General features: G+C 38.7%; 1 protein-coding gene across 1 annotated transcript in view; it reads left to right on the top strand.

Moving 5' to 3' along the window:
- SHCBP1 (SHC binding and spindle associated 1) overlaps nucleotides 1-20,479 on the top strand; it is a 41,280-nt gene extending 20,801 nt beyond the window's left edge. Inside the window, exons 10-13 of the mRNA XM_007992073.3 lie at nucleotides 4,072-4,190; nucleotides 16,596-16,682; nucleotides 17,036-17,177; nucleotides 18,977-20,479. Coding sequence (XP_007990264.2) covers nucleotides 4,072-4,190; nucleotides 16,596-16,682; nucleotides 17,036-17,177; nucleotides 18,977-19,302 — 674 coding nt within the window. The 3' untranslated portion in view covers nucleotides 19,303-20,479. The remainder of the gene's footprint in view (nucleotides 1-4,071; nucleotides 4,191-16,595; nucleotides 16,683-17,035; nucleotides 17,178-18,976) is intronic.
- Nucleotides 20,480-20,817: the final 338 nt, after the last annotated feature.

Genomic DNA, 20,817 nt, shown 5'->3' with positions numbered 1-20,817 from the left:
GAGTATAGGCATACCTTGTTTTATTGCACTTCACAGATACTGAGTTTTTTTTTTTTCCACAAATTGAAGGTTGTGGCAACCCTGTTTCAAGCCAATCTGTTGGCACCATTTTCCCAAGAGCATGTGCTTACCTTGTGTCTCTGTGTCACATTTTAGTAACTCTCACAATATTGCAGGACTTTTTTTTTTTTTTTTTTAAATTATAGATGATATGCTGATCTGTGAGCAGTGATTTTGATGTTACTATTATAGTTGTTTTGGGGTGCCATGAACCATATCCATATAAGATGGTGAACTTAACTGATAATTTTGTGGGTCTGACTGTTCCACCAATCAGCCACTCCCCTATCTCTCTCCTTCTCTTTGGACTACCCTATTCCTTGAGACACAGCAATATTGAAATTAGACCAGTTAATAACCGCTACAATGGCATCTATGTGTTCAAGTGGAAGGAAGAGTCACGTGTCTCTCATGTTAATTTTAAAAACTAGAAATGTTTAACTTAGTGAGGAAGGCATGTTGAAAGCTGAGACAGGCTGACACCTAGGTCTCTTGTGTCAGTTGGGGAAGTTTTGAATGTAAAGGAAAAGTTCATAAAGGAAATTAAAAGCACTACTCTAGTGAACACATGAATGATAAGAAAGCGAAACAGCCTTATTACTGATATGGAGAAAGTTTCCATAGTCTGGATAGAAGATCAAATCAGCCACCACATTCCTTAAATCAGAGCCTATTGCAGAGCAGAGCCCTAACTTCCTTCAATTCTGTGAAGGCTGAAGAAGGTGAGGAAGCTGTAGAAGAGTTTGAAGCTAGCAGAGGTTGGTTCATGAGGTTTAAGGAAAAAAGCCATCTCTGTAACATAGAAGTGCAAGATGAAGCAGCAGGTGCTGATGCAAGCTACAGCAAGTTAACCAGAAAATCTAGCTAAGGTAATTGATGAAGGTGGATACACTAAACAACACATTTGCAATGTAGATGAAATAACCTTCTATTGGAAGAAGATGCCATCTAGTACTTTTCATTGCTAGAGAGGAGAAGTCAGTGCTTGGCTTCACAGCTTCAAAGGACAGGCTGACACTCTCGTTCGGAGTGAATATAACTGGTTACTTCTAAGTTGAAGCCAGTGCTCATTTACCATTCTGAAAATCCTAGAGCCCTTAAGAATTATGCCACATCTACTCTGCCTGTGCCCTAGAAATGGAACAACAAAGCCTGAATGGTAGCACATCTGTTTATAACGTGGTTTACTGAATATTTTAGGCCCATTATTGAGATTTACTACTGAAAAAAAAGACTCCTTTAAAAATATGATTGCTTATTGACAATGTACCTGTTCATCAGAGAACTAATGATGGAGGTGTACCAGGAGATTAATGTTGTTTTCATGTCTCCTAATAACATCCATTCTGTAGCCCATGGATCAAGGAGTAATTTCGACTTTCAAATCTTACTATTTGTGTAATACACTTCATAAGGCTCTACCAGCTATTGATAGTGATTCCTCTGATGGGTCTGGGCAAAGTCAACTGAAAACTTTCTGGGAAGAAGTCATCATTCTAGATGTCATTAAGAACATTTATGATTCATGGGAGGAGGTTAAAATCTCAACATTAACGTGGGTTCTGGAGAGGTTGATTCCAGCCCTCATGGATGATTGAGGGGTTCAAGACTTGAATGGAGGAAGTAACTGCAGATGTGGAAATAGCAAGAGAACTAGAGCCTGATGATAGCAAGTAGAACCTCAAGATGTGACTGAATTGCTACAATCTTGTAACAAAATTGGAACAGATGAGGAGTTGCTTCTTATGGATGAGCGAAGAAGGTGGGTTCCTGAGATGGAATCTCCTGGGGTGGATGCTGTGAACATGGTTGAATGACAACAAATGATTTAGAGTATTATGTAAACTTGGTAAAGCAGAGGCAGACTTTGAAGGGATTGACTCCAATTTTGAATAACTTTCTACTGTGGGTAAAGTGCTATCAAACAAGATCACATGCTACAGAGAAATCCTTTCATGAAAGGAAGAGTCAATCAATGTGGCAAACTTCGTTGTCTTATTTTTAAAAATTGCCACAGCCACCTTAACCTTCAGCAAACATCATTCCGATCAGTAAGCAGCTATCAACATTGAGGTAAGACCCTTCACCAGCAAAAAGATTATGTCTTGCTGAAAGTTCAGAGGATTGTTAGCATGTTTTAGCAAAATAAAGTATTTTAAATTAAGATGTATACATTTTTTAAAAACATAACGCTTTTGTACACTTAATAGATGCATTATAAACATAGTACTCATTAGTATAAACTCATATGCTCATTAGTATAAACATAAATTTTATTTATTTTTTGTTTTTAGAGACAGTCTCACTGTCATCTAGGCTAGAGTGTAATACCACGATCATAGCTCACTGTAGCCTCAAACTCCTGGGCTCAAGCAATTCTGCCTCTGCCCCCCAAGTAACTGGGACTACAGGCATGTGTCACCACATCTGGCTAATTTTGGTATTTTGTAGAGATGGAGTCTTGCCCTTTTGCCCAGGCTGGTCTCAGACTCCTGGCCTCAAGTGATCCACCCGCCCCAGACTCCCATAGACAACTTTTGTATGCACTGGTAAACCAAAAAAAATGTGTGATTCACTTCAATTGTGATATTTCCTTTATTGTGGTGGTTTGGAACTCAGCCTGCAATATCTCTGGGGTATGAGTGTGTATGGAAGGCTGATTATTTATTTATGAAGCTGGGCGTGGTGGGTCACACCTGCAATCCCAGCACTTTGGGAGGCCGAGGAGGGTGGATCACCTGAGGTCAAGGGTTTGAGACCAGCCTGGCGAACATGGTGGAACCCTGTCTATACTAAAAATGCAAAAATTAGCCAGGTGTGGTGGTACACACCTGTGATCCCATCTACTCTGGAGGCTGAGACAGGAGAATTCCTTGAACCCGGGAAGCAGAGGTTGCAGTGAGCCAAGATTGCACCACTGCACTCCAGCTCAGGCAACAGAGTGAGGCTTCATCCCAAAAAAAAAAAAAAAAAATTACTCATTTAGAATGGGTACTGTGGCTTACTCCTGTAATTCCAACACTTTGGGAGGCTGAGGTGGGTGGATCACCTGAGGTCAGGGGCTCGAGACCAGCCTGGCCAACATGATGAAACCCTGTCTCTACTAAAAAATACAAAAATTAGCTGGGCGTGGTGGCAGGTGCCTGTAATCCCAGCTACTCAGGAGGCTGAGGCAGGAGAATCACTTGAAACTGAGAGGCGGAGGTCTCGCTCTGTTGCCCAGGCTGGAGTGCAGTGGCGTGATCTCAGCTCACTGCAAGCTCCACCTTTCAGGTTCGAGCGATTCCCCTGCTTCAGCCCCCAAGTAGCTGGGATTACAGGTGCCCGCCACCACGCCCGGCTAATATTTGTATTTTTTAGTAGAGACGGGGTTTCACCATGTTGGCCAGGTTGGTCTTGAACTCCTGACCTTGGGTGATCTGCCCCCTCCTCGGCCTCCCAGAGTGTGAGCCACTGCATGCGGCCTAAGAAATTATTTTTTTGTGTACATAGTGTGACGACTTAGCAATCTTAACCCTGAAGTGAAAAATAGCCTATTCATGAGAATTTGTTGTTTAATATTAGTTTCTTTTCTGTGGTGATTTTTTTCTTTTAAAGCTTTACAGTGTTGTGGTCTGTGTTCTCTGTATTCAAGGTAGCACTAGAATGAAGTTATCTCCACACTGGAGTAGTGCTTGTTTCCTGGAATCTTTGTATCCCCTTTCTTGAATCAAAGCCTTTTTCTTCCAAGATACTCAGCAAAATTGCTCTCTGATGCTTTTTTTTTCTGGTAATGGAAAGTATTTTTGTATCTGAGGTCAAGTCATTCTTTTTAAAGATAGTTGCTTTTGGATTGTAGAAAATAAAATAGTCATTGTTTTATATTTTATAAATTTGTAATTTAGGTAAGAATATTTAAATGATAGCCATTGAGAAATATTTAGACCATAGCTAATGTCAGCACCAGGCTATCTCTAACACTGGGAAAGGCACATTACTTCTTAAAGCAGTCAGCGTGTATTTTCATCCCAGTTGTTCACCGTGGTAAGACTACGCTGGAAAACTGTGTGCTGCAGTGTGAGACGACCGGAGTCACAGTGCGGACATCGGCAGAGTTTCTAATGAAGAACTCGGATTTATATGGCGCCAAGGTAGAAGCTCTTGGAGAAGTAGTTTGGGTTTAAGTTGTAAATGAAAATATGAAATATGGGACCAAGATGTATGTGCGTACTCCCACTCTCTTCAGACAGTCATTTCTACCAAGTCAGTCAAACTCAACTGTGCAAGGGTCTTCTCATGTAGCATTTTCAAATGATAGGAAGAAAAGTCACAAATCTCACAATTACTTTATGTAGCTTTAAGAGAGGTTTAGACCCTTAAAATTATAACTTTGTAATTGTAGATTCATACAGTGTTGTAAGAAATAACAGGGAGAGGTCTTGCATTATGCCCTTCACCAGTGTCCCCTAACGGTAACATCTTGTGAAACTGTTGTGCGACATCACAACCAGAATACTGGCATCGATCCAGTTAAGTGAAAGAATATTCCTATCACCACAGGGACCCCTCATGCTGCCCTCCTAGAGCTAAACTCACCTGCGTCTCCCACCAACTCCTTCCTTAACTCCAGGCACGCCTTAAGCTGTTGTTCATTTCTATTTATTTCATCATTTCAAAAATGTAGAAATGGAATCACACAGTATGTAGCTCTTTGGGATTGACTTTTCTCACTTAGTGCGGTTCTATGGAGCTTCACCTAGGTCGTTGTATGTACCAATAGCTTGCTCCTTTTTACTGTGCAGGAATAGTCCAATGTGTGATGGTTCCATAGTTTGTTTAGTCACTTGTGGGAGGATGTCTAGATTGTCTCTGGTTTTTGCCTATTGTCGGTAAAGCTGCTATAAACGTTCGGGTACAGGTTTTTGTGTGAACACAGTTTTCATTTTTTTTTTTTTTTTTTTTTTTTTGAGACGGAGTATCGCTCTGTCACCCAGGCTGGAGTGCAGTGGCGGGATCTCAGCTCACCGCAAGCTCCGCCTCCCGGGTTCACGCCATTCTCCTGCCTCAGCCTCCCGAGTAGCTGGGACTACAGGCGCCCGCCACCACGCCCGGCTAGTTTTTTGTATTTTTTTAGTAGAGACGGGGTTTCACCGTGTTAGCCAGGATGGTCTCGATCTCCTGACCTCGTGATCCACCTGTCTTGCAATTGTAGGTTATATAGTAGTTGCATGTTTAGATTTTTTAAAGAAACCGCTGAAATGTTTTCCAGAGTAGTTGTACCATTTTACATTCCTACTGGCAATGTTTGAGTGGTCCAGTTTCTCCATGTCCTCAAGAGCATTTGGTGTTTTGGCTATTTTTTGTTTTAGCCATTCTGGTAAGTGTGCAGTAATATCTCATTGTGGTTTTGATTGTCATTTCCCCAGTTGTTACTGATGTCGAGCGTTTTCTCATATGCTTTTTTTTTTTTTTTTTTTTCCTGAGACAGAGTCTCGCTCTGTCCCCCGGCTGGAGTGCAGTGGTGCGATCACGGCTCACTGCAAGCTCCGCCTCCCGGGATCACACCATTCTCCTGCCTCAGCCTCCTGAGTAGCTGGGACTACAGGCGCCCGCTACCGCGCCCGGCTAATTTTTTGTATTTTTAGTAGAGACGGGGTTTCACCGCGGTCTCGATCTCCTGACCTTGTGATCTGCCTGCCTCGGCTTCCCAAAGTGCTGGGATTACAGGTGTGAGCCACCGCGCCTGGCCCTCATATGCTTTTTTACCACTCTTATGTCCTCTTTATTGAAATATCCGTGACTTTTGCCCCATTTTCTAATTGGATTGTTTGTTCTTTTTTACTGTAGAGGTTTGAGAGTTCTCTGTATATTCTAGGTACTAGTCTGTTGTCAAGTATGTGGTTTGGAGACTTTTTTTGCCGCTCGGTAACTTGTCTTTTCACCTTCTTCATGTGGGCTTTTATGGAACAAAGTATTTTGATGAAGGCCAGTCTGTCAGTTTTTCCTTTTATGAGTCGAGGTTTTGGTGATAAGAACTCTGCCTAGCCATAGATCCTGATTTTCTCCTATTTTTTTTCTAAAATTTTTGTAGCTTTATATTTTACGTAAGGTTGTGATCCATTTTCTAGTTAATTTTGGTATAAGGTGTGAGGTTTAGGTCATGGTTCATTTCTTTTCCTATTCTTTTTCACTAATCTGCATAGCCATCCCTCCACCAACACCTGTAGCTATACATTAAGTCTTAAAATCAGGTAGAGTGATTTCTCCTACTTTGTTTTTTTCAAAATTGTTTCAGCTACTCTGGTTCCTTTGCTTTTCAATACAAATGTTAAAATAATTTTGTCTATATCCACAAAAGATCATGCTGAGATTTTGATAGGAACTTTAATAAACCCATATGTCAATTTGGGAAGGATTAACGCCTTCCAATCTTTGAACACAATGTATTTCTCCATTTATTTAAAATCTCTGATTTCCTTTTTTTGAAATAGGGTCTTGTTCTGTCCTGTCTTGTTCTGTTCTACTCCCAGGCTGGAGTACAGTGGCACGAACATGGCTCATGGCATAACTTCAGTCTCCTGGGCTCAAACCATCTTCCCACCTCTGCCTCTCAAGTAGCTGGGACCACAGGTGCATGCCACTACACCGAGCTAATATTTTTTACTTTATTTTTTGTAGAGATGGGGTCTTGCCATGTTGCCCAGGCTGTTCTCCAACTCCTAGGCTCAAACAGTCCTCCTGCTTCAGTCTCCCGAAGTGCTGGAATTATAAACATGAGCCACTACACCCAGCCAAATCTTTGTTTTCTTTCATCAGCATTGTGTACTCTTCAGTATACAAATGTTACATGTGTTTTGTTAGATTTGTACCTAATTATTTCACTTTGAGTTACTGTAAGTGATATTTTTAATTTCAATGTCCATATGTTCATTGCTAGTATATAGAAATGTAATTTATTTTTATATGTTTATGCTATATCCTATGACTTTGTTGAACTGTACTTACAGGAATGTTTTTGTAGATTCCTTGGGATTTTCTATATACAGAGTAATGGTATTTGCAAATAAGGGCAGGTTCTTTTTTTTCTTTTCTAATCTTTATGCCTTTTCCCCCCTTGCCTTATTGCAGTGGCTAGAATTTCCAGCACTATGAAAGCAGACATCCTTACCTTGGTTTTGCTATTAGAGAGAATATATTTAGTATTCCATCAAAAAGAACAAGGTTGATCAGGTTTTTAGATCATCTTTATGAAGTTGAAGAATTTCTGCTCTTTTCTTTTTTGAGAATGTTTATCATAAGTGAATTTTGACTTCTTTTTTTCTGAGTTCCTTTCTCAGGAATAGGCTGACTTTTAATGTTTTTTCTGGATAGATTGATATGATCACATGATTTTTCTTATTGGAAAACAGAAAATGGTGAGTTACATTGGTTGATTTTCAAATTTTGAGCCAGCCTTCCTCTGTGGCATAAACCCCACTTGCTCATGGTATATAATTCTTTTTATATATTGCTGAATTATATTTGCTAATCTTTTGTTAGGAAATTTTGCATCAATATTCATGAATATTGGACTTTAGTTTTGGTTTTCTGTACCACTGTCTTTGTCTGGTTTTATTATCGATAATAATAGCTTCATAAAATGAATACTGAAGTGTTCCCTTCTCTTCTATTTTGTAGAGGAGATTGTGTAGAATTGCTGTTTATTCTTCAGATGTTTGATGGATTTCTCCAATGCAATCACCTGGGCCTGGAGATTTCTCTTTTGGAATTTTTAAAATTATGAACTCAATTTCATTATTAGTTTTAAAAGGGTATTCAACTGACCTATTTCATATTGAGTATATTTTGGTAGTTTGTGCTTTTTGTGATATTGGACTACTACTTCTAAATTGTCAGATTTATATGTATAGAATTGTTTGTAGTATTTCCTTATTCTTCTTATATCTGCAGGGTATATAGTAATGATGTCTGTTTCATACTTGATGTTGGTAGTTTGTTTCATTGTTCTGTGTTTTTTTTTTCTTTTTGATAATTGTTGTTTTCAATTTCATTTATTTTAGTTCTTTTTTAAAATTTAATTGTAATTTTTAGTGTTACTTTTTTATGTTCTTTTTATGATTTTGTTTCTTCTGCTTGTTTTGGGTTTATTTTACTTGTTTTGCGTTTTCCACTTGAGATATTAGATTATTGATTTGAGACTTTCTCTTTTCTAATGTAAGCATTTAATGTTATAAACTTGTCTCGCAGCATTGCTCTAGCTGTTTTGTAAACTTTGATATTTTTAATTTTTATTCTTTGGTTCGTCACAATTTAGAAATGTATTGTTTAATTTCATAATATTTGGAGTTTTTACTATTATCTTTCTGTTACTGATTTCCAGTTTCATTCCATTTTGGTCAGAAAACACACTATATGATTTTAATTCTTTTAAATTTCTAGAGGTTTCTTTTATGGCTCAGGATATGGTCTATCTGAATACATACTGTGTGAGCAAATGAAAAAAGTGTGTATTCTGCTGTTGTTGGGTGGTATATTCTATAAAATGTCAACTAGATCAACTTGGTTGGTGGTGGTGAGTTCTTTTGTATTCTTTCTGATTTTTTCTTCTGTCAGTTGTTGAGAGAGGGGTGTTGAAGTCTCTAACTGAATTTGTTTGTTTGCTTTTTCAGTACTATTAGTTTTTGCTTCACATATTTTGCAGTTCTGTTATTTGGTGTATGCTCATTTAGGATTGCTGTGTCTTTTTGGTGAGTCAGCATGTTTATGATTACTTTATGTTGTCTCCGGTGATTTTTTTTGCTCCAAAGTCTACTTTATCTGATGTTAATATAGCCACATCTGCTTTCCTTTGATTATTGTTTGCATGATATGTCTTTTTCTTTCTTTCTTTCTTTTTATTATACTTTTAAGTTCTAGGGTACTTGTGCACAACGTGCAGGTCTGTTACATATGTATACATGTGCCATGTTGTTGTGCTGCACCCATTAACTCGTCATTTACATTATGTATATCTCCTAATGCTATCCCTCCTGCGTCCTGCCATCCCACGACAGGCCCTGGTGTGTGATGTTCCCCACCCTGTGTACAAGTGTTCTTGTTCAGTTCCCACCTATGAGTGAGAACATGCAGTGTTTGGTTTTCTGTCCTTGCAATAGTTTGCTCAGAATGATGGTTTCCAGCTTCATCCATGTCCCTACAAAGGACATGAACTCATCCTTTTTTTTTTTTTTTTTTTTTTGAGATGGAGTCTGGCTCTGTCGCCCAGGCTGGAGTGCAGTGGCCGGATCTCAGCTCACTGCAAGCTCCACCTCCCGGGTTTACGCCGTTCTCCTGCCTCAGCCTCCCGAGTAGCTGGGACTACAGGCGCCCGCCACCTCGCCCGGCTAGTTTTTTTGTATTTTTTAGTAGAGACGGAGTTTCACCGTGTTAGCCAGGATGGTCTCGATCTCCTGACCTCGTGATCCGCCCGTCTCGGCCTCCCAAAGTGCTGGGATTACAGGCTTGAGCCACTGCGCCCGGCCGAACTCATCCTTTTTTATGGCTGCATAGTATTCCATGGTGTATATGTGCCACATTTTCTTAATCCAGTCTGTCACTGATGGACATTTTGGTTGGTTCCAAGTCTTTGCTATTGTGAGTAGTGCCACAATAAACATATGTGTGCATGTGTCTTTGTAGCAGCATGATTTATACTCCTTTGGGTATATATCCAGTAATGGGATGGCTGGGTCAAATGGTATTTCTAGTTCTAGATCCTTGAGGAATCTCCACACTGTCTTCCACAATGGTTGAACTAGTTTACAGTCCCACCAACAGGATAAAAGTGTTCCTATTTCTCCACATCCTCTCCAGCACCTGTTGTTTCCTGACTTTTTAATGATCACCATTCTAACTGGTGTGAGATGGTATCTCATTGTGGTTTTGATTTGCATTTCTCTGATGACCAGTGATGACGAGCATTTTTTCATGTGTCTGTTGGCTGCACAAATGTCTTCTTTTGAGAAGTGTCTGTTCATATCTTTTGCCCACTTTCTGATGGGGTTGTTTGATATTTTTTCTTGTAAATTTGTTTAACTTCTTTGTAGATTCTGGATATTAGCCGTTTGTCAGATGGGTAGATTGGAAAAATTTTCTCCCATTCTGTAGGTTACCAGTTCACTCTGATGGTAGTTTATTTTGCTGTGCAGAAGCTCTTTAGTTTAACTAGATCCCATTTGTCAATTTTGGCTTTTGTTGCCATTGCTTTTGCTGTTTTAGTCATGAAGTCCTCGCCCATTCCTATGTCCTGAATGGTATTGCCTAGGTTTTCTTCTAAGGTTTTTATGGTTTTAGGTCTAACATTTAAGCCTTTAATCCACCTTGAATTAGTTTTTGTAAGGTGTAAGGAAAGGATCCAGTTTCAGCTTTCTACATATGGCTAGCCAGTTTTCCCAGCATCATTTATTAACTAGGGAATCCTTTCCCTATTTCTTGTTTTTGTCAGGTTTGTCAAAGATCAGATGGTTGTAGATGTGTGGTATTATTTCTGAGGACTCTGTTCTGTTCCATTGGTCTATATCTCTGTTTTGGTACCAGTACCATGCTGTTTTGGTTACTGTAGCTTTGTAGTATAGTTTGAATTCAGGTAGCATGATGCCTCCAGCTTTGTTCTTTTGGCTTAGGATTGTCTTGGCAGTGTGGCCTCTTTTTTGGTTCCATATGAACTTTAAAGTAGTTTTTTTCTAATTCTGTGAAGAAAGTCATTGGTAGCTTGATGGGGATGGCATTGAATCTATAAATTACCTTGGTCAGTATGGCCATTTTCATGATATTGATTCTTCCTAATGATGAGCATGGAATGTTCTTCCATTTGTTTGTGTCCTCTTTTATTTCATTGAGCAGCGGTTTGTAGTTCTCCTTGAAGAGGTTCTTCACATCCCTTGTAAGTTGGATTCCTAGGTATTTTATTCTCTTTGAAGCTATTGTGAATGGGAGTTCACTTATCATTTGACTCTCTGTTTGTCTGTTATTGGTGTATAGGAATGCTTGTGATTTTTGCACATTGATTTTGTATCCTAAGACTTTGCTAAAGTTGGTTATCTGCTTAAGGAGATTTTGGGCTGAGATGATGGGGTTTTCTAAACATACAATCATTTATGTCATCTGCAAACAGGCACAATTTGACTTCCCCTTTTCCTAATTCAATCCCCTTTGTTTCTCCTGTCTGATTGCCCTGGCCAAAACTTCCAACACTATATTGAATAGGAGTGGTGAGAGAGGGCATCCCTGTCTTGTGCCAGTTTTCAAAGGGAATGCCTCCAGTTTTTGCCCATTCAGTATGATATTGGCTGTGGGTTTGTCATAAATAGCTCTTATTATTTTGAGATACGTTTCATCAATACCTAGTTTATTGAGAGTTTTTAGCATGAAGGGCTGTTGACTGTTGTTGAAGGCCTTTTCTGCATCTATGAGATAATCATGTGGTTTTTGTCTTTGGTTCTGTTTATATGCTGGATTACGTTTATTGATTTGCGTGTGTTGAACCAGCGTTGCATCCCAGGGATGAAGCCAACTTGATCGTGGTGGATAAGCTTTTTGATGTGCTGCTGGTTTCGGTTTGCCAGTATTTTATTGAGGATTTTTGCATCAATGTTCATCAGGGATATTGGTCTAAAATTCTCTTTTTTTGTTGTGTCCCTGCCAGGCTTTGGTATCAGGATGATGCAGGCCTCATAAAATGAGTTAGGGAGGATTCTCTCTTTTTCTATTGATTGGAATAGTTTCAGAAGGAATGGTACCAGCTCCTCTTTGTACAACTCTGATAGAATTCAGCTGTGAATCCATCTGGTCCTAGACTTTTTTTTGGTTGGTAGGCTATTAATTATTGCCTCAATTTCAGACCCTGCTCTTGGTCTATTCAGGGATTCAACTTCTTGCTGGTTTAGTGTTGGGAGGGTGTTTGTGTCAGGAATTTAACCATTTCTTGTAGATTTTCTAGTTTATTTGCCTAGAGGTGTTTATAGTATTCTCTGATGGTAGTTTATGTTTCTGTGGGATTGGTGGTGATATCCCCTTTATTATTTTTTATTGTGTCTATTTGATTCTTTTCTCTTTTCTTCTTTATTAGTCTTGTTAGCGGTCTATCAATTTTGTTGATCTTTTTAAAAAACCAGCTCCTGGATTCATTGATTTTTTGAAGGTTTTTCTGTGTCTCTATCTCCTTCAGTTCTCCTCTGATCTTAGTGATTTCTTGCCTTCTGCTGGCTTTTGAATGTGTTTGCTCTTGCTTCTCTAGTTCTTTTAATTGTGATGTTAGGGTGTCAGTTTTAGATCTTTCCTGCTTTCTCTTGTGGGCATTTAGTGCTATAAATTTCCTTCTACACACCACTTTAAATGTGTCCCAGAGATTCTGGTATGTTGTATCTTTGTGCTCATTGGTTTCAAAGAACATCTTTATTTCTGCCTTCATTTCATTATGTACCTAGTAGTCATTCAGGAGCAGGTTGTTCAGTTTCCATGTAGTTGAGCAGTTTTGTTTTGAGTGAGTTTCTTAATCTTGAGTTCTAGTTTGATTGCACTGTGGTCTGAGAGACAGTTTGTTTTAATTTCTCTTCTTTTACATTTGCTAAGGAGTGCTTTGCTTCCAACTATGTGGTTAATTTTGGAATAAGTGTGATGTGGTGCTGAGAAGAATATATATTCTGTTGATTTGGGGTGGAGAGTTCTGTAGATGTCTATTAGGTCTGCTTGGTGCAGAGCTGAGTTCAATTCCCCGATATCCTTGTTAACTTTCTGTCTCATTGATCTGTCTAATGTTGACAGTGGGGTGTTAAAGTCTCCCATTATTATTATGTGGGAGTCTAAGTCTCTTTGTGGGTCTCTAAGGACTTGCTTTGTGAATCTGGGTGCTCCTGTATTGGGTGCATATATATTTAGGATAGTTAGCTCTTCTTGTTAAATTGATCCCTTTAGCATTGTCTTTTTCTATTGTTTTAATTTCAACTTGCCTATATTCTGTTTGAAGTGAGTTGTAGGCAGCATATAGTTGAGTCATGTTTTTAATCCACTTAGGCAGTCTTTGTCTTTTAATTGTAATTAGACCACTTACATTTAACTATTAATGTTAAACTTTTAGTCTATTTCATGTTTTCTGTTTGTTCTGCTTTTCATTTCGTGATTTGCTTTTTTTCTGCCAACTGTGGATACCTGAATATTTTTCAGAATTTCATTTGTTTTTGAGAATATCTCCTTGTATAGCTTTTTTAGTGGTTGCTCTAGGTTTTATATTGTATGTACCAACAGTTTACTGGTGTCACCAGTTCAAGGAAAGTATAGAAACTTTGCCTTCTTTTATTATTCTTTACCATCTCCTTTTTATAACTGTCTTAAACATTTCCCTTATGTACATACATCTAGAACCATATTAGACAATTTTATGATTTTTGTTTCAAATGTCAAACATAATTTAGAACACTCAAGAGAAGGAAAGCTTACTGTATTTATTTACCTATATCTTTGCTTACTGTGTAGGTTTTTTTTTTTTTTTTTTTTTTGAGGTTCCAAGATCCTCTCTTTTATCATTTTTGTTTAGATAACTTCCTTTAGTGATTCTATGAAGATAGGTCTGCTGGTGACAAATTTTCTTATTTTCCCTTCTTCTTAGAATATCTTGATTTCCTCTTCGTTCCTGAAGAATATTTTCACTGGTTGTAAGATTCTGGGTTGACAATTTCTTTTCTTTTAGCCCTTGAACAATACTTTGTCTCTTTCATCTGGCATCCATGGTTTCTGATGCTGTCAATCACATTTGCTCTCCTATAGGTAAGGCATAAAATTTTCATTGATGCTTTCAAGATTTTTGTTTTTAGCTTACACTATTTTAATTATGATGTATTTTGGCATGGATTTCTATGACTTTATCCTGTTTGGTGTCTGCTCAGCTTCTTGAACCTGTAGGCTTATTATCCAAATCCTGCCAAATTTGGGAGCTTTTAGTCATTATTTCTTCAAGTATGTTTTTAGCTTCACCATCTTTCTTTTCTCTTTCCAGGACTCTGATGATATTAATATTGGATCTTTTGTTATATTCCAGCAGACCCCTGGAGCTCTGTTCACTTTTCTTTTTCAGTATGTTTTCTCTGCTATTGGGTAAATTTTATTGTTCTGTCTTCTAGTTCACTGATTCTTTCCTCTGTTGTTTTCATTCTGCTGTTGAGCACATCCGCTGAGCTTTCTATTTTAGTTATTGTATTTTTCAGTTCTAAAATTTCCATTTGGTTTTTTATATCATCTACTTCTTTGCTGAGACTTTCATTTTTCATTTTTTTTATGTGTTCATAATTGCTTATTGAAGCATTTTTATCATGGCTGCTTTAAAATCACTGTCAGTTAATTCTATCATCTCTGACATCTTGGTTTTGGCATCTGTTGATTGTCTTATTCATTTTGACATTTTCCTGATTCTTGGTATGACACAAGATTTTCAAATATTTTTGTATTATGTTGTGAGAATCTGGATCTTCTGTTTTAACTTGGCTTCTCTGATATACTACAAGAAGGGACAGGGTTAGGGGTAGATGGGCATCGTCTTTTTACTGGTAGAGGTAGATGTCATGCTTCCCACTTGGCCTCCATTGATACCCAAGTTGGGTTGGGGAGCTCCTTGTTACTACTATGTAGGGATGGGAGGTCTAGCTTCCTACATGGTCTCCACTGGCACTGTGATATATGGGAGTGGTCTTGTTACCACTGGGCAATGGTGAAAGTCTGGAATCTCCATGAGGCCTGCTCTGACACTGCCCCAATAGGGAGGGAGTGGTTGTCTTGGCCCTGCCAGGTAGGGGTACAAGTCCAGGCTCCTCATACAGTTTTCACTGACACTGCTGCAGGGAGGGCCTTGCAACTGTGGTTGGTGGGGATGAAAGTCCTGGCTCCTTGCTTGATCTTCTCTGGTACTGCCCCAGTCAAGGTGTTGGGTACCTGGTTACATCCTTGAGGAGGCAAAAGTTTAGGTTTTTCTCTTGACCTTTGCTGGCATGGGTGAGATTGGGGCTGCTGTTTTATTCTGTGGTGTTTACCTGGAATAGAGCTATTATTATCTAAAAGTTTTCTGTCTTTCTAGGTTGCCTAGTCCTTTTGTTACAGCAGCTTTTTTTTAAGTGTATGTCTGTTGGTGTACTGGATTGCTGGCTTCTTCAACTCCAAGTCTAGGGATTATGAAGCAAAAAGAAAGGAACTTACCACTGTGTTGGTGTTGTTTCTTGGGTCCTGAGGTCCCTAGCTTGTCTGTCTTATTCTCTCCACTTTTCAGTCTTATGCTTATTTTATATATAATGCCCACTGTTTTTGGTTGTACCTAGCAGGAGGAATAGGGACATCTACTCCATCATCCCAGAAGTGGCAGGCTCCTCAGTTACTTTTTAATTGCCAAATTATCTGTTCCTTTTCATAACATATTTTGAATACGACTTTCATTTGCTACATGACTACTGGTTTAAATTGTTCTCCTTTACAAATTTTATGTGATTCCTGATAGTTTGATATTTAATTTTAACTATCTTGCTGTAGATATTTTTTAATGTAATCACCCCTAATCTTTTTTTGCACATAACCCCAAACTGAAAATCTCCTAGAAGTAGGCCCAATTAGCACATTTTTAAAGTCCTCTCTACAGAAGAGTTAGATTGGTGTATACATATGATTCAGGCACATGTACAGGGTTAAGTAATAATAAATGTTTTCTCATGGAATACTACTGCTACTAGAAAATTAACTGAACATACATGCAGTAGATGTGTTATCAATGGTTATAGCAACTCTTCTTCATCGATGCTGTTGTGTGTTAAATTATTCCCAAATGGTTGCTGAAATAACTATAGAGGTTTGAATGAATCATTTTTGTTTCCAGAGTGCCTTGCATAGCATTGGGAAATAAATTCTTACTACTCTTATGTTTTTTGGTGCCATGAGGTGTGAGAGAATAGTGTCATGTTTGATCTTTCTGGTTACTCTGTTTAAATGACGCTTGAACTGGCTGCTGATGTTAATGTGTGTGGTAGGGAAAGCCATTGTTTAACTCATAGAAATGATTTTTAAGTTGGGTTGGGGTATTTTAAAACTGGCACGTTTTGGAAAATGTGGGATCTTGTTTCTATCCTCAAATTACAATATTTTACTAAATTCAAATACTTTTCTCCAACTAATTGAGTATCTGAGAGAATGGTCATTTTGAATAAGTACATCTTTCAACAAAATTGTTAATGACTTTTTTTCTTGGCAGAATCAGAAAACATTTATCTAGAATGAAAGAGAGTAGAGCAAGAATCAAGTGTTGACACTCTTAGCCTATGTGTGAGTGTGTGTGTGTGGTTTTGAAAGTGATAAATTGTCAACAACTTGCTAGAAATGGAACAAATGGAAGTGTTGATTAAAAATGGCTGATAACACTTACCTGTAAAATACTTTATCTTTGTGCTGTACATTTGTACTGTGTTAAAGGCTAAGAAGTAATTGTAGTAATCTCTTACAGTCTTGCCTTTTAAAAACTGATTGTCATTATCTCAAACTGTGACTCACAGGGTGCCGGTATAGAGATCTACCCTGGGAGTCAGTGCACCCTGAGTGACAATGGGATCCATCACTGCAAGGAAGGGATCCTCATTAAGGTGAGCATTGGCCAAAACACCCACTTTTCAACGGATAGAATGGCTTCACCTACAAATTATGCTTTATTAAATTGTTGGGTTCTGTTTTTCTGGTTTTGAAAAGCAAGTAGTATACACATTTTGATAATATCAGTAGTCAGTGATTGGAATCTCTTGTGAGAATGCTTTGTTACCTATAGATCTGCAGAAATGACAGAGGAAAGCTGTGTCACTAAGGGCTCAGAATGTGCTACAACATGGGATGAAGCATAGCTTTTCTCCTTTATTTTTAGAATAGTGTGAATAAAGAAGATTTTTAAGGCAGGAAATGTTGAATATGACAGTTCCTAAAACATTTGTTTTCAATGTCACAGGACTTCTTAGATGAACATTATGACATTCCCAAGATATCCATGGTGAATAACATAATACATAATAATGAAGGTTATGGTGTTGTCTTGGTGAAACCTACAATCTTCTCTGACCTGCAAGAAAATGCTGAAGATGGAACTGAAGGTATGTTTGGTAATTTTTTTTTTTTTTTTTTTTGAGACGGAGTCTGGCTCTGTCGCCCAGGCTGGAGTGCAGTGGCCGGATCTCAGCTCACTGCAAGCTCCGCCTCCCGGGTTCACGCCATTCTCCTGCCTCAGCCTCCCGAGTAGCTGGGACTACAGGTGCCGCCACCTCGCCCGGCTAGTTTTTTGTATTTTTTAGTAGAGACGGGGTTTCACCGTGTTAGCCAGGATGGTCTCGATCTCCTGACCTCGTGATCCGCCCGTCTCGGCCTCCCAAAATGCTGGAATTACAGGCTTGAGCCACCGCGCCCGGCCTATGTTTAGTAATTTTTAATATAAAAACCAGACATAATTTATTTCAGCATTAAATGCTGATTAAGGATCTGAGTCTTCCTCTGTTCCTTAAAAAAGGTTGTTGGGATTTGCTTGGGCAGACAGAGAGAGAGAACCTTGATAAAGCCATGATATTATAGAATGTGAAAGAAACTCTCAAGGTCAACTAGTTCAACTGTCATTCAAAATCTTGATGTTGTGGTTTCTGTGCAGTTCCCTTATCATGCTTAGCTTTCAATGAGGGTGGATGTGTGATAGCAACGGTGGGTATGTGATAGCAACGGTGGGTGTGTGATGCTATGGTGGGTGTGTGATAGCAACAGTCACTCCTACTGGCATTTGTTAAGGCTGGAGGCAGTGAAATGAATGTACCAGGTTGCAGGCTGCATTTCCTGGAGGGGATAGTGGAGTTTATCTCTGTTTTTATTGGTGGAAGTAAATGCCTTCCTGTCACCTGCCGTTCTTGGCAGCAAAGGGGAACTAACTCAGTGGAAATCTGTGAACTTCAAGCTATGAGGTAGATCACTATCAAGCTTTGATGTAGGTGAGGAAAGTTTAAAGCAGTTTATTTATTTAATCAGCTTTTTCAGGCTGAAAGAGTTTAAAGGGTAGTCCTTGTCATCCTTCAGGATCCGCTCCAGTTACATCTCTGCAAGTTCTTTATTTCTTCACAGGTCTCAAAAAAGTAAAATCAAGGTGTCAGCTGGGCAGGACTCATCTGAAAGCTCTGGGGGCAGACTCTGCCTCCAGATGCATTCATGTCGTTCATTGGCAGAATTCATTCCTTTAGCTCGTGGGTCTGAAGTCTCCATTTTCTTGCTGGCTGCTGGCTGTTTGCTGGGGCTGGCATTCAGCTCCTAGAGCCTGCTCTCAGGTTCTTGCCTTGTGGTCCCCCCACCTCAGCAACAGAGAACATCCCTCAAGGCAAATCTCATGCTCTGAATTTCTCTTGACTTCTTCTTTTGCAACCAGCTGGAGAAAACTGATTGGCAATCTTAATTACATTGTAAAATTACAATGCAAAATTCTTCTGCCATTTTATAGCCATGAAAGTAATCCCAGGGGTGGGGATCATGGGGCCTATCTAGAATTAACTGCTAGATTGGGACTTCATTTAGAAAAGTGGCGCTATCTTATCAGTCTGCATCCTAGCTCCTGACACAGTGCTTAGCAGATAGTAACTATCCAGGAAATGTCTGTTGAGTAAAAGTGATTCTGGGATGAAAAGGGTGAAGGAAGAGTTCAAAATTGTTGATCCTGCCTGAGGTTCAGGGAACCTTGGCATAGAAAGCAAGGCAGCTGCTTGTTGAGAATCTTATGGCAAACAATTTGTAAAATCCAGTTAGAGGACAGCAGAAATCCTTTGCTGAAAAAAACCTGAAAGCTCTAACAGACTGTGTAGAAATACATGTTTTAGTTGGGTTAGCTTGTGTATTTAACTTTGTTATTATTTGTTTGTTTCTCCAGAAAATAAAGCACTTAAAATTCAGACAAGTGGAGAGCCAGATGTGACTGAAGGAGTGGATCTAGAAGAGCTGATGCAGTGTGCAACTGGTAAAATGGAGCTTTATGCAAGAACTGACCTTTCTGAGCAAGTCGAGGGAAATTGTGAAATTGTAAATGAACTAATTGCTGCCTCCACACAAAAAGGCCAGATTAAGAAGAAAAGGTTAAGTGAACTGGGGATCACTCAAGCTGATGACAACTTAATGTCACAGGAGATGTTTGTTGGGATTGTGGGGAACCAGTTCAAGTGGAATGGGAAAGGTAGTTTTGGTACATTTCTTTTCTGACCACAGTGATGTAAGTAGGTAGCAAAAGACTGGATTTTGCACATGCTGCCCTAAGAATCACTGCTGCCATTGTAGTTTGCTTTAATGTCTGTGTTTTATATTTGATTATTTGGGCTTGAGTGAAAGGTAGATTTATTTCCATTTGCAGGTGTTGCACATAAAACACTCCCTCTTTATAAGAAAAATCATAAATGCATATAAAATAGAAAATATTTGGAGATTGCTTATCTGAAAGTCTTGCTTTCTTGTACACATGGTTCTCTCATATTAAGCCTGGTAGTAACTTTTTAGTGTAATTACCTTTAGCACTTCAAAGATGAGGAAGAAAGGAAGGGAATGTAAGACTAGTGCATAAAAATGCAATAGATGTCGTATGTACAGGGTTCTTCTTAGAGTTGCCTTTTCATCCCAATTACAGTGAGTCTGATTTCCATCTTGTATTTGTGTAATACTTGTCTTAAAAGCTTTTATGATTGGGAATTTATCTGCCTAATCAGACTTATTATTGAGACTGTCAATGGGATGCATTTTTCTGTTGAGCTATGCAGTCATCAAAACAGTGATAGACAGCATAGGAAGTTTGAAGCAGAAATGAAATGTGTTATTCAGAGCCAGTGTTGTACATAGAACATTTTTACTATTGCTGAATGGGAATGATTAAAAACAAGGTATTCTTCAGACCAGGTTGTGGCTCACACTTGTAATCGCAGCACCTTGGGAGGCTGAGGCAGGAGGATCACTTGAACCCAGGAGTTCGAGACTAGCCTGGGCAACATAGTGAGACCCTGTCTCTACTAAAAGTAAATTAAAAAAAAAATTAGCTGGGTGTGGTGGTGCATGCATGTAGTTCCAGCTACTCAGGAGACTGAGGCTGGAGGATCCTTGAGCCCAGGAGGTTGAGGCTGCAGTGAGTTGTGATTGTGCCACTGCATTCTAGCCTGAGTGACAGAGTGAGACCCTGTCTCAAGAAAAAAAAAAAAAGCATTTTTCTCTTACCATTGCAGTATTCTGATTATATTACTGACATAGGCAAAATGATTAACTGTACAAACTGTATTTGCTGTGTGTTCTTGGTATCATATTGTAAAACACAGCTTTTAAAAATATTTATATTTTAAAAACTGTATGTGACATTTATATGCCTAATGATTAAAATTATAGTGATGAAATAACAAAATTGAATCTTGTTATATCTTTTCAAACCCACTATGGGCCATAGTGTCAGTGTAGCATTTGTGGTCCATTGAAGAACACATGGTATTTGGTATCTGTTTTCATGCTTTAGAAAGAGTATTACATTTTTTCCCATTAAGTGTGCTTATGTTTGTTTTTTAAATTTGAGTAAAAAAATAATTCTGTTCTTTTGGGTGCTACTAAATGTAGGATTTATGTTAGATTTATTATTTGATCATTGAAAGGTATTTTTACTTAAAAAAAAATCTTGTTGCAAAGAGGTTCAAAAAGTAATGTTCATTTCTGCATCAGTTTCAGCCAAATGTTGATATTAAAACCTTT

Source organism: Chlorocebus sabaeus, chromosome 5, assembly GCF_047675955.1.
Source record: "Chlorocebus sabaeus isolate Y175 chromosome 5, mChlSab1.0.hap1, whole genome shotgun sequence".
Classification (NCBI taxonomy): domain Eukaryota; kingdom Metazoa; phylum Chordata; class Mammalia; order Primates; family Cercopithecidae; genus Chlorocebus; species Chlorocebus sabaeus.
The sequence above is the reverse complement of the archived record's forward strand: the minus strand, read 5'-3'. Positions and strand labels throughout refer to the sequence as shown.